This window comes from Colletotrichum lupini, chromosome 9, assembly GCF_023278565.1.
Source record: "Colletotrichum lupini chromosome 9, complete sequence".
NCBI classification, from domain to species: Eukaryota; Fungi; Ascomycota; class Sordariomycetes; order Glomerellales; family Glomerellaceae; genus Colletotrichum; species Colletotrichum lupini.
Window position 1 is genome coordinate 3522417 of NC_064682.1, and position 13537 is coordinate 3535953.

Below are 13537 nucleotides of genomic sequence, written 5' to 3' on the forward strand. Positions count from 1 at the left end.
TAGCTAATTCCGCGCGCGCTAACCTAATTCTAATAAATATTAGTTTATTTTAAGTAGATATTAATAAAGAACTAGGAGCTTTATAATAATATAATATAAATAAACTAGTTTTTACTAAGTTAATACTAAACGAAGTTAGCTTAAGCGAACTATAATATATCCTTATATAAGACTAAATAGTAATAATAAATATAATTAAGTACTTTCTCCTTTTTATATAAGTAATAGAGGTTAGTATTATTATAATTATATACGTAATAATATATAGCATAGTCCTTATAACTAGACCTAGCTAAGAAAAGTTAATAAAGCTAGCGTTACGTAAATAACTTTAGCTCGGGGCTCGCCGCGCTATTAATAAGTAAAACGAGGGCTTTATAAAAGTCTAGTTAGTAATCCTTTTATTAACCCCGAAGTATAATTAGCTATCTCTCTTAGGTACGACGCTTAATATAAGTAGTAGTTAGGGGGCGTATAAATAAGTTAAAGAGACTTATAATAATACCTTTTTTAGTTAACTAGTTCGCTATTTTATTCCCTATAATACCCTTATAGCTAAGTATCTAGCGGGAGGTAATAGGGACCTTAGCGTTTTTAATAAGCTCTCTAAACTTGAGAATAGTATATTAAGAGGATAAGGGGGGGGTATTATTTAGGTACTTAATAGTAGCCTAGTTATTTAAGTAGATTATAATAGTTATAATAGACTTATTCTTAAGCCTTAGCGCTATATAGAGACCCGTAGTAGCCCCTTTTATTTTAATATTAAAAACCTCGGCCCGGGGGAGGTAGTAGTACCTGAGATAAATTAGTTACGGTCCTTAGTAAATAGTATACTTAAAGCCTATAGCTTTTAAAGTTATTTATAACTTATTTATATAAGCTATAATATATATAATAAGAAGAGATTTATATTATTTATAATAGCTTTATATCTCTTTTATCTTAATTACTTCTTAAATACTATTAAAATTATTTATAATTAAAAAGTTACGGGGTAGTAAGGCTAGTTACGGGGGACGTTTAATTTAACTAACTATTTAAATAAGCGTAATTAAGTAAAAGGGGTTCCCGTAATTACGTAATAGCTTATAATTATAAATCCTCTAGGCTAGGGGATAAGAGTAGTTTAGTATAAAAAGCTTAATAATATAGTAGTCTCTAAGGGAGTTTAAAAAAAGCTTTATTAATAAAGTACTTACCTCCCGTAGTAGCGCCGTAACTAGTATAGTCCGCTATACTAAGAGGGAGCCCCTTAAAGTAATATTAATAAGGGTCTAGAGGGTCTTAATAACTAACTTTAGCCCGTATTAAACTTCTAGTTAAGTACGTATTTCGGAGTTAACCTTAATTTTAAAAATAAGTTAGGTCGGGCTAGGGTATTATAATTTAGCGCCGTATAAGGCCTTAGGAATAATAATAATATAGATCGCTTTACGTATAATAATAAGGGGCGTATTATTAAAAACTTTATTAAAACCTTTAATATAACTAACTATAAACCTAGCCTTATTTTAATAATTAGTAATATAGCTATAAAAAAGTAGCTTCTTATTAAAAGTAATACCTAGCTACTTTATAATACCCTTTTTATAAAGTCTAATCTCCTTATTACCGTAGTGAATAGGGGGGGGGGCGATATCTCTAGCCCTTAATAAGGTTTATTTCGTAAAATAAAGGACTTCGGTTTTTTTAGGATTAAACCGAATAGTATTATCCCTACCCTAAGTAATAGTATTATTTAGAATTTATTATACCCGGGAGGTAGCCTTAATAAGGTCCTTCCTAACGCTTAGTATTATATAATTATTAATATAACTAAATTTAGAAGACTCCGGGCTAATTCAATAGATCTACTTAATATATAATAAAAAGAGGATAAGTAAGATTAATAACCCTTATAGTAAACTATAAAAAAGGGGGGATATAAGAGTTTAATATTTTTTATAATAAACCGAGGCTCGGCGTAACTAATTAAGGTATTATACCTAAATAATAATATTCTTAAGCTAACCTTATGCCTAAAGCCGGTTATATAGCCGGTTATATAGTACTAAGTTAAAGGCTCTTTTAATATTTATTACAATAATAATAATAACTAGTTTCTTATTAAAAATAGCCTATATATCGTAGGCTATTACCCTAGCTATATCCGTAGCCGATTACTTAAGTAATATCCCGGCTATTTATAAGTTAAATACGCCTTAGGTAATAGTAATATAGGATATCCTCTTAGTTATAAAGCGCTCTGGCCCCTTCCCTAAGGTTATTAAGAATAAGATCGGGCGCTAGCCTTTATAAATATATCTTAGTTAAGCTTTAGTATTATTACTACCTTAGTATCTTACTAAGCCTTAGGGTAGTACTTAAGTATAAAATAGGCCTAGTAAAAATAACGGACGTAATTATTAATATATAGCTAGTAAGCCCGTAATATTAAAACTATAATATTATCCGTATTAAGAGTAGTATTTTCTATACTAAGTATTATATTATTTATTTTGCGCTAATAAATAGTAAAATCTTAAAGTAATAGTTAATAAGGGCGTATTATAAAGTTAAAATATATATTATCCTCTACGATTATACGCTCTAAGAGCTTTTTTTAGAAAAGTATTGCCTTTTTAGTAAGTTCGGTAACTATATTCTTACCGTCTTATAAAAGAGGGGATTAGATCTAAGGCCTAGGCCAGTTCTAACTTATAATTCGGTATATATTTAAATCCTTTTTAATAAAAAAGACTATTTTAACTTATATAGCGGCCTTAGCCCTTTATATAATACTATTATACTACTAATTAGCTATAGCTATAATAAGAGATTAAGGGTCGGCTACGTATACCGCTTTAAAGCGTTTATTAACTTTAATATACGATTTGTTTTATTACTTCGTCCCCTTACTCTTTATATAATATGGGGTAGAAAAGGAAGTATAAATATATTAAAGTACGTTATTAAAGCTCTCTATAGCTAGATCGAGGTTTTATATAGTATCGTATATAATATATATTACCTAAGTTAGCTCTCTAACCCTCTTTATAAACTATAATATATTCTCTAGTTTAATCCTCCGCTTCTTTTTTCTTAACTAATACGTATTACCTAAGCTAGTAAGAAGGGGGATAGTCGTAATAAGGGTATTATAATCTAATTTAGTATATATAGTTAGTAATTTAGGTCCGGGCTAGGGGGATATTAAAAATAGCTAGGTTAAGTACGTTGCCCGTTTTATAAATAAGGACTCTTATAGGGTTTAATATAATAAAGTAGTAGCTATCTATCTAGTTAGTAAGGTAGTTCCCGGGGGTATATAAGGGGGTCCCTAGTTATTAATTAATATAATAAGAGTTTAAATCCCCCGTAATAAATAGCTTTTATAGGGGGGTTTAATAATTAAGTATTATTAATATATACTTCTTATTAGGGGCGTAATAAACGTTAAGGATATAATACTTTAAAATACGTACTCTAAGTAAGTCTTAATAAAAGAGTTTTATAATATTAAACGCCGCTAAGTATAAAAGGGTCCGGTAGACGTATATAAGGACCTAGGGTTTATTAATAATTATAACTTAGTTCTAAATTAATAAGTATAGGGCAAAGTTAGGGTAAAATTTAGTAATATTCTATAGTTTATTTATATTATACTATAGCTTTTATAGTAATAAGATATCCGCTTATTTAAATTCGGTAGTAATAAGAGCGTAGTTATACTTACGGCCGTTTTTTTATACGTTAGCTTATAGTATTTTAATTTTAATACGTATTAAATACGCTAGTTATAAGTAGTTATAGAGCGCCTACGCAAGGCGCTTTTATATTTACTTTTACTTTTCTTTTTTAGGGTAGGCTCCTCGTATTTTAAACTATTTTTAAGGGGGAGTTTAGAGCCCTATTTCTTAGAGGGGGGGTAGTTATTACTTTTTAAAATAGAATTTATAATACTATTTAACTTTATAATAATTAGGTAGGTTTATTCTTATTTATTTAAGTAGTTTCTAGTGTTATACGTAGCTATATTAATAATTATAGACCCCTAAATAATATCCTTAGCGAGTTTCTTTACTTTAATACTTATAATCTTATTCTAAAGCTAGGTACTTAGGGACTTTATAAGGTCTAACTTAGGGGTAGGGCTTAGAGAGAAGTTAAGCTTCGTAACCTATATATAAAGTTCTTTATTTACTTTATATAAGAGTTTTTTTTATTAAGAGGTCTAGCGGATAATAGTACCGTTTTTCCTTTAGGGGTATATAGGGTAGCTCGTATAATCGCTCGTATATAACCCTTAGTAATTTACGTACTAAAGGACGATTGTAATATAATCGCTATTATATCTTAGCTTTTTATAATAATAATAGCGTTAAGTTTTAGTATAATCCTTAAAGCTATACTAATTTAAATAGACCTAGTACTACTTAAGAAGGGGTTAGTAAGTAAGTAACTAGGCTATTACTAATTTAAAAATACTAAAAAGCCTTTTTACTAATTTTAAAAAGGATATAATATAAGTTATGCGGGGGCCGTTCGTTAGACTAGAGGTTTAGTAGCGGAGGGGGGTTATCCTTACTATTACTCTAACCTCGTTCTAAACGTACGTATTAAAATCGAGGGGTTATTTATTAAAGCCGGGGATCCGAGTCTTAACGTTTTTAATAATATAAATAGATTAAATCTTAGATCTTTTAATAATAATTATATTAAAGAGTTTAAGTAGCTAAGTATAATAACTAAATATAGCCTATTGTATTCCTAAGGTCTTTAGGATAAGTACGTAACTAGTTAGAACTCTAATTACTAAGCTAATATTTTTATTTTTAAGCGAGTAATTTTTAATAACTTTTTTATAAATAAACCGTACTTTTACTTAGCGGCGGGGATTTTTAAAGTTAAAATAAATAAAAATATAAGTATTAAGGGAGGGAAGTACGTTTTTAGCTCCTTTTTATAAGTCGCTCGTTATACTTAAAACTCGAGCTATAAGCCCCTAGGGCTAGTAATTAATAAGACGCTAAGTATAATAACTAGAGCTTTAAAAGAGTATTTTAGTAAAAGAGAGGCCCGTTATAATTCTATAATCTAGCTTATATTAAGAGGTTTTAATAAGTAATAGCTAAGGTTTTTTAAAAAGAGCCTCGAGCTTAGTAATATAATAGCTTATAATAATAGTATATTTAAAGTTTTTTAATAGTTAAAAGGACTTTTAAATAGCTATCAAGGTAATATTCTTTATAAAATAGAGGCTAAATAAATAGGTCCTAATTTTATTAATAATCATAGTCTTATTAAAACGCGCTTTATAATTAGGGGGGGGTTAAGTTATTATTATTAATCTAAGCTAAGTTATAATAATAAATACGTCTAGCCTAGGTCTCGTAATTAGAACCTTTATAATCTTAGGGGTTATAAGCATTACTTTAATAAAGTTTAGAATATAGCGTTTTTTAATTAGGGACCGAAGTAGCGTAGATTAAATAATCGTAATAAAGCCCGAGAGGGTACTAAAAGTATTTAAAAAGGGTAGTAACTATAGTAGCGTATAGCGGCCGTTACCTAAGCTAATTATAGTTAGTATAGGAAAAAAAGGGGGGTAGAATAGGCCTTATTAAGGAGGTTAGTGTGGTAGAGTGGCCCGTACTAATAGTGCGTGCTAAGAAAAAGTATATAGGAGGAAGGTTAGGGTCTTCTATAGAGAAACGGAGGCCGAACGAACACGCCGATACCCCGAGCTCCCTCTGTTGCCCCGTTCGTGCGACGTCTTGCTTGGTAAAACAAGTCGAGAAACACATTGGACGCAGGTTTCTAGGTTTCATCCCATCTTGCAAGCCTCGGCAACTCTGCGTTTCTGTGACACTCAATTAGGAAATCTAGGCGCAGGACCCTCGCCACGGTCGGACATTGGTTGGTTTAGATGTTGCGAGGTGGGTATGCTTTTCATGTAGTAGATAGTCTTTCACATGAATCATACAAAAGGTGGCTGAACCCCATGTGCAACTACCCATAGAAGCCTTCTTGCTCGTCACACCGTATACTTGCGTATGTTACTAACAAAACCATCACAATGGCGTCAACTCATCCCGCAGACCTCAAGGTAGACGAGATCTACGACTATATCATTATCGGCGCCGGTATCTCTGGCATCAACACGGCATACTACCTCCAATCTCACGGCCCCAAGAACGCAAGCTACGCCATCCTCGAGGGCCGTCCACGGATGGGCGGGACGTGGGACTTATTTCAGTACCCCGGCATCCGCTCCGATTCGGACATATACACCTTTGGCTTCTCATGGAATCCATGGAAGGGCGAGAACCCCCTCGCAGGCGGGCCCGAAATCTGCGCCTACCTCGAAGAATCAGCCTCCGAGCACGGCATCGACAGACACATAAAGTACAACCACCAAGTCGCCTCCGCGGACTGGAACTCGGCGGCAAGCAGATGGATTCTCAAGGCCTCAGTCACAGGGGGAGGAGTCAACGACGGGACAAACGAAAAGCAACAGACAAAGACCATCGCCGCGCGGTTCGTCGTCCTCGGCACAGGATACTACGACTACGAACAGCCCCTCGCCGCCGCGATCCCCGGCATCGACACCTTCCAAGGCCGGCTCGTCCACCCGCAATTCTGGCCCAAGGACCTAGACTACACCAACAGAAACGTCGTCATCATAGGCAGCGGCGCCACGGCCGTCACCCTCCTCCCCAACATCGCCACCGACGCCGCGCGCGTGACGATGCTCCAGCGCAGCCCGACCTACATCATCGGCATGCCCTCTCGCAAAGCCGGTCTGCAGCGCTTCATGCTCTCCATCCTGCCGAAGTCCGTCTCGAGCCGGCTACTGCGGGTGCAGTATTTCTTGTTGTCGTATATCTTGTACTACTACTGCCAGTGGTTCCCCGGCTCCGCGCGCCGGTTTTTGTTGGGCGCGGCGAAGAAGCAGTTGCCGCCGAATATCCCGCTCGATCCGCACTTTAAGCCGCGGTATAACCCTTGGGAACAGCGCCTCTGCGTGTGTCCGAATTCGGATTTCTATCAGGCGTTGAGGTCTGGTAAGGCGGATGTGGTGACGGATACCATTCAAGAAGTGACAGGCTCCGGCATTGTGTTAAAGTCCGGAAGAGTTCTCCATCCAGACATCATCGTCACAGCGACAGGTCTAAAGATCCGCTTCGCCGGCTCGATAGCCCTGTCCGTGGACGGCCGGCGCGTGGACCCCAATACGAAGTTCGCCTTCAAGGGCTGCATGCTGCAGGATATGCCGAACATGGCGTACGTGTTCGGGTACGCCAACGCGTCGTGGACGCTCGGCGCAGAGGCGACGAGCTCGTTCCTGGTGAGATTGTGGCGCGGGATGGAGAAGAAGAGGCTGAGGGCGGTGACGCCGCTGCTCGAAGATCCGAACATGAAGCCGAATGCGATGATGCCGCTCAAGTCTACGTATGTGCGGAACGCGGCAAAGGTGTTTCCCAAGGCTGGGTCGGGGCGGTGGGCCCCGAGGAAGAATTATTTGATGGATCTGTGGACGGCTATGACGAGTGATGTGTTTGCTGGGATGAAGGTGCAATGATTGTAGGCTCGCGTTGTTCAGTTAACTGAGATGGAGGATGCGATCTCGTGCCTAGTTAAAAGAGCGTTTCGGGAGGCTTGGATGTTTGTGCCTCATCATATAAGCGTTGGCCAAGGGGCCGGAATCGACAGAGTGTCTATCAAAGAACTGCTGGTCTGTAAATGCTCTAATGGTTTCTTGAGTCTATCCATCTAGAAAGCAATCAACCCTTGCTTGATTTAGACAAATGCCCTCTATCAATGCTGTCTCTAGCCCATCTGTACCCTTTACTCCGGTTGCCCATCAGCCCAAACGACAATATTCTTCGGCGGATCCTCCAACCCATTGAAGAAAGCAACAACGTCCTTGTTACTATACCGCATACTGAAGTGCGTCAAAATGAACGTCGTCTTGGGCCATTTGCGCACCACCTTGTCGAGATCCTTCCACTTGGTATGCTTCGTCTTCTCCGCCTGCGCATCATGCTCATCATACAGAAAACTGCACTCGGTAATCACCACCGGGATCCCCTGCGCCAACCACTCCGGCTCCGCAGCCAGCGTCGACGCCGTCGTATCACCAAGGAACGCAAACACGGGCGTCGTCACCGGCGCCGTCAACTCCACGCCCGACTGGCGCAGGCTCTTGAGCTCCGGGCCGGGGAGCGAGGTATACTCGGCCTTGAGCTTATGCGTCGTTGTCCGGAAGACGTAGCCCACGGCGGGGACGTTGTGGTCGCACTGGAACACGAGGGCGTCCATGCCCTTGAGCCGTCGCAGCGGCACCACATCGCCGTGTCTCACAGCCGTCGTGACGTGCGTGCCGAGGAAGGCCCTCTCCCCCTCGGTCCTGCCCTCCTCGTCGGTACCCTTCCCGTCGACCTTGAGACCCACGGCCTCGGCGTCGTTGCTAGTTGTGAGACCGCCGCGGTTGAGGAGGGTCTTTGCGAGGCAAAAGTCGTCAAAGGCCTTCTTCATCTCGACGGGGCAGAAGATGTCTGGTGGGTCTTCGCGCTTGGTGAAGGCCGGGGCGAGGAGGCAGTGGTCTGAGTGGCCGTGGGTGATGAAGATGTGTTTTGGACGCAGGTTGTTCACGACGAGGCCTGCGTCGAGAAGGAGGTTGAGTTGGGGGATGACGAAGGAGGTGTGCCATGCTGCTCTAGACTTGCCGGTCAGGACGTATTGATGGTAAGGTTTGGGGAAGCGCCATTCGAGGATCTCGGACCGGCTTGATTGCGGCAGAGGGGTTGCGAATGTGGCCATTGTGGTGTCGGCTGGGAGTAGTATCTTGGCTGGGTGGGAAGGGGGAGTCGAAAAGAGCGTCGTCGGCGTTGGAACCGGGGCCGGGGAAATCTGGGCCCGGGGTAGATCCGGGGTAGTTGTAGCTGCTGCGTTTCTTGATAGTACGGATAGAATGCTCTTATTACTGCGAAGACTGGAATATCCTGTGTGGAGTTTATGTTGCAAACTCTTAAACATGCAATACAGGCAAAGGGTTTTGTCCCGGGAAGAGCCTTTGCAAGTGCTTTTGCGCTACAATATGGTACCTGGGAGGTTCCCTTGATGCCGATGACTCTTGGACTTGATTGAGGATGACTCTATGCTGTGGCTCAGTTAGTTGGTTGCCACAGTCTCGAGGCTGACCGATAATAGACAACGAAACGTACCTTGTCCCAAATTGGCAGATGATGAATGTATTACGGGTCCAACTTTGCCCAAGCAATAGGTCAGACGGTATGGCTAACGATGTCCCATTCGACTTTCACCGACGGAAGTCACAGTTGAGGCATTGAGTGAGCGCGACGCTGGCAGAAATTTTGCTGACGTCATCACGAGCACCCCTTAAGTCCGATGGATCGGACATTGTGCTACCTGCCTTCATCGTCGTTCTGTATTCCGCCTTGCTGTAACTGGTCACGTCCATCACCAAGGTACGGTCATCATACCGAGTACTCGATTTCTCAACTGGCATTGATACAGAGTTCAAGACGGCGCTGCAATGTGCAATATGTTTGGGGGTTGCTGCGCCCATCGCGTGGCTGCTGTTGAGGCACTCCCACATTGGCGCGATAACACGCCCGCTGCATGATTTGTAGGGCAGGTTACTCCATCAAGAACAACTTCAAAAGAGCTAGATATCCTGCTGTAGGGATCGGGGTTTCGTCCAAGACTCTGACGTCCAGCTGGCCTTTCGCACTTTCGCACCTTCGCACTTTTGGGCAAGAAACGGCTTAGTCCTATCAGTGAAATGGGTGAGTTTCCAGATGCCTGGTTGAGGTGCCTTTAGGTAAAGCATTCGACCATGAGAACTCACAGCCTCCTTCCGAATGGCCAGAGTCCTTGACTAAACCCAATTAGGCGATTTTACCCGGCGTTTGCTGAGTGGCCAGGACAGTCACCGCTCGCCCGAACCTGGCAGCGCCTGCGGTTCCGAGCAGGGCCCCACCAAAACAGCCGTGCAAACCGACACCTCCGGTCCCGGAGAGTGGGCCCTAAAGGGTCCACCTCTGATAAGGACACCCGGAGGTTGAGGTCACCAGAGCTTATCGTCTAGGGTTTCCCCATCCAGCCCCTCGTCCCGCCCCTCCCCCCACTTTCTTCCATGTGTCTCTCTCCCCTCCACGTCTCTTCATCTGCATTACTTTCCAAGACCAACGATTCCTTCATGCTCCCCAGCGCTTGAGCTAACCTGGAGTTTCATGGAGTTCTCTCCAGTCCCGAGAGACGAACCGTCGGAAATGCGCAGCTAATGCACAGTCTGTGTGCGACTGTCCTTATCGGGTCGACCAGACGAAACGTTGACTACGCCTTACAACTCCATTCATCCTATCCTGTACCTCAATTCCGGAATACTAAGAAGCTAAAGCTAAAGCTCTTATCAAACCAATTCAGACGTCTCCACCGTGTCCAATGGATTGACTTATCGAATCGCAACGGCTTACAGCGCCCTTTGCCAATTGCCAATTGGCGTGACGCGCCACATCGCTTGTGCAAGGTACGGTGCACCTCGTTTGTCGTCTGAACGGCCCCCGAGCAATACCCCAGATCGCTTTACTGCGTAGGCTTGCATTGCCTGATCCGGCTGGTCTTGGAGGGACGAGTCGCGCATCGGATGAGAACAAGAGAGCGCGCCTATCTTGCGCGCTCCTGGTCGGAAGAAGAGGGGTGAGGGGCCTCACTCTGGGGATCCCCTTGATCGATTTGGAGATATAAGCTGTAGCTTTATCTAGAGCTCGACTTCCCTCAATCCCCAATTGCAATCCTCTCGATACCCTCCACACTCGCCATTGACCTCTCGCAAGACCAGTTTCTCGGTGACAAGGAAACCTGTATAACCATACACACAGAGGACCTACACAACCACAGAGACATACACAATGGCACCGCCGCACCCTCTAGATCCCCTCTCTTCCGCAGAGATTGAAAAGGCCATCGCCGCCGTCACAAAGGCCCACGGCGATGTCTTCTTCAACGTCGTCTCCCTCCACGAACCCCGCAAGGCCGAATTGACAAGATGGCTCGCCTCGCCCACGACAACACCCCTCCCTGCCCGCATCGCCGACGTTGTCGTCATCGCAAAGGGCGGTAAGGTCTACGATGGCCTCGTTGACCTCGCCTCGGGCGCTATCACCAAGTGGGAGCTCATGCAAGGCGTGCAGCCCATCGTCAGTCCACCTTTACCACGATTCTTGCACCCGCGAGTCCAAGACTGACACTACAACCACAGATCACAATGGAAGAACTCCAAATCGTCGAACACATCTGCCGTACCGACCCCAAAGTCATCGAGCAGTGCGAAATCTCCGGCATCCCCAAATCCGACATGCACAAGGTCTACTGCGACCCCTGGACAATCGGCTACGACGAGCGCCACGGCAACACCATCCGCCTCCAGCAGGCCCTCATGTACTACCGCCCGGACCCGGACACCTGCCAGTACCAGTACCCCCTCGACTTCTGCCCCATCTACGACGCCGACAAGCAGGCCATCATCGCCATCGACATCCCCACCGTCCGCCGGCCCCTCAGCAAGGCCGCCCCCGTCGACTACACACCCGCCGCCGTGAAGAAGCAGTCCGGCGGCTACCGCACCGATCTTAAGCCCATCAACATCACCCAGCCCCAGGGCGTCTCCTTCCAGATGCAGGGCCGCCAGATCTCCTGGCAGAACTGGAACTTCCACATCGGCTTCAACTACCGCGAGGGCATCGTCCTCAGCAACATCACCTACAACGACAAGGGCAACGTCCGCCCCATCTTTTACCGCCTGTCCCTCGCGGAAATGGTCGTCCCCTACGGAAACCCAGAGCACCCTCACCAGCGCAAGCACGCTTTCGACCTGGGCGAGTACGGCGCCGGATACATGACAAACAGCCTCTCGCTCGGCTGCGACTGCAAGGGCGAGATCCACTACCTCGACGCCGAGTTCCCCACCCGCAACGGCGGCGTGCGCACCATCAAGAACGCCATCTGCATCCACGAGGAGGACAGTGGCATTCTCTTCAAGCACACTGACTTCCGCGACGACTCTGTCATTGTCACCCGCGGCCGCAAGCTCATCATCCAGCAAATCTTTACCGCCGCAAACTACGAATACGCAATCCAATGGATCTTCCACGTAGGTTCCCTTTACTGAAGAATACCAGAGACGAGAGACTAACACCCCACAAGCAAGACGGCACAATCCAGCCCGAAATCAAACTCACCGGCATCCTAAACACCTACTCCCTCAACCCGGGCGAAGACACAAAAGGCTGGGGCACCCAAGTCTACCCGGGCGTCAACGCCCACAACCACCAGCACCTCTTCTGCCTGCGCGTCGACGCCAACATCGACGGCCCCCGCAACACAGTCTTCGTCGCCGACGCCGTCGCCTCCGACGCGCCCGTCGGGTCCCCCGAGAACTTTTACGGAAACGCCTTTTACGCCAAGAAGACCAAGCTCGATACCACGGGCAAGTCAAAGACCGACTACGACGGGTCGACGAGCCGCACGTGGGAGATTGCGAATACGGATAAGCTGCATCCGTACAGCGGGAAGCCGGCGAGTTATAAGCTTGTCAGTAGGGAGGTTCCTGGGTTGTTGCCCAAGGAGGGGTCGTTGGTCTGGAAGCGCGCTGGTTTCGCGAGACACGCTGTGTACGTCACAAAGTGTAAGTCTCCCTCCCCCCTCTACCTCTCTCCTTCTCATTATTTCATCACATCTTCGGCTGGAATTGAAGCTGACCAACCCCAACAGACCGCGACGACGAACTCTGGCCCGCGGGCCGCCACGTCCCCCAAACCTCGGGCGAGCCCTCCTCCGGCATCCCCGAATGGATCGGCGACGGCACAGAGTCCATCGAGCAAGAGGACATTGTCCTCTGGCACACCTTCGGCGTCACCCACATCCCCGCGCCCGAGGACTTCCCCATCATGCCCGTGGAACCCATCACCCTCCTCCTGCGGCCGCGCAACTTCTTCGCGAACAACCCCGTCATGGACGTCCTGCCTAGCTACTGCAGCACGCCGAGCCAGGTCGCTGCCGGCAAGGGCGCGCTGGAGGCGGCGGATGGGGTGAGCAAGCTTGCTTTTGCGGGCGGTGCGGCTGCTGGGGAGTCGTGCTGTGCGCCGGGGAAGAGTAAGCTGTGAGGTGGTGGCGGTTTCTGTACTGAGGAATTTTGGATGAAGCGTTTGGGATAGATATTTAGGCTTGCACATAGTATTGGATAGCAATTTTATTCAACAGCACATGGCTGCTTTTCTTGCGTACTGTATGATAGAGTTCTATCCTCTCCAGACCCGTGGCGCTTTCCCAGGGCCTTATTCCAATCGAGAACAAGATTTCCGCCCATCGCCCGTACCCGCAAAGAACCGTTGAGTACGATAGCGTAGTGAGACTGTACGATAATGAGAGTCGATATTAGCCGCTCAAGACACGCGTCAACTAGACACCAAAGGCAGAAGATCGTGATTAGTCTCTTGCACTCCGTTAGCATGAACACTCTGACACT

At 45.0% G+C, this 13537-nt stretch overlaps 3 protein-coding genes across 3 annotated transcripts; 2 read left to right on the forward strand and 1 right to left on the reverse strand.

Moving 5' to 3' along the window:
- Positions 1-6061: 6061 nt before the first annotated feature.
- On the forward strand, positions 6062-7567 carry CLUP02_16912 (uncharacterized protein; the record flags this gene model as incomplete). The annotated part of the gene is made up of 1 exon (XM_049295829.1): positions 6062-7567. The coding sequence occupies one exon, from the start codon at positions 6062-6064 to the stop codon at positions 7565-7567; it is 1506 nt and encodes a 501-aa protein (XP_049152976.1).
- Positions 7568-7833: 266 nt separating this feature from the next.
- On the reverse strand, positions 7834-8808 carry CLUP02_16913 (uncharacterized protein; the record flags this gene model as incomplete). The annotated part of the gene is made up of 1 exon (XM_049295830.1): positions 7834-8808. One exon carries the CDS (start codon positions 8806-8808, stop codon positions 7834-7836), a length of 975 nt encoding a protein of 324 aa, XP_049152977.1.
- A 2114-nt stretch (positions 8809-10922) lies between these two features.
- On the forward strand, positions 10923-13175 carry CLUP02_16914 (copper amine oxidase; the record flags this gene model as incomplete). The annotated part of the gene is made up of 4 exons (XM_049295831.1): positions 10923-11210; positions 11273-12163; positions 12217-12697; positions 12784-13175. 4 exons carry the CDS (start codon positions 10923-10925, stop codon positions 13173-13175), a joined length of 2052 nt encoding a protein of 683 aa, XP_049152978.1.
- Positions 13176-13537: the final 362 nt, after the last annotated feature.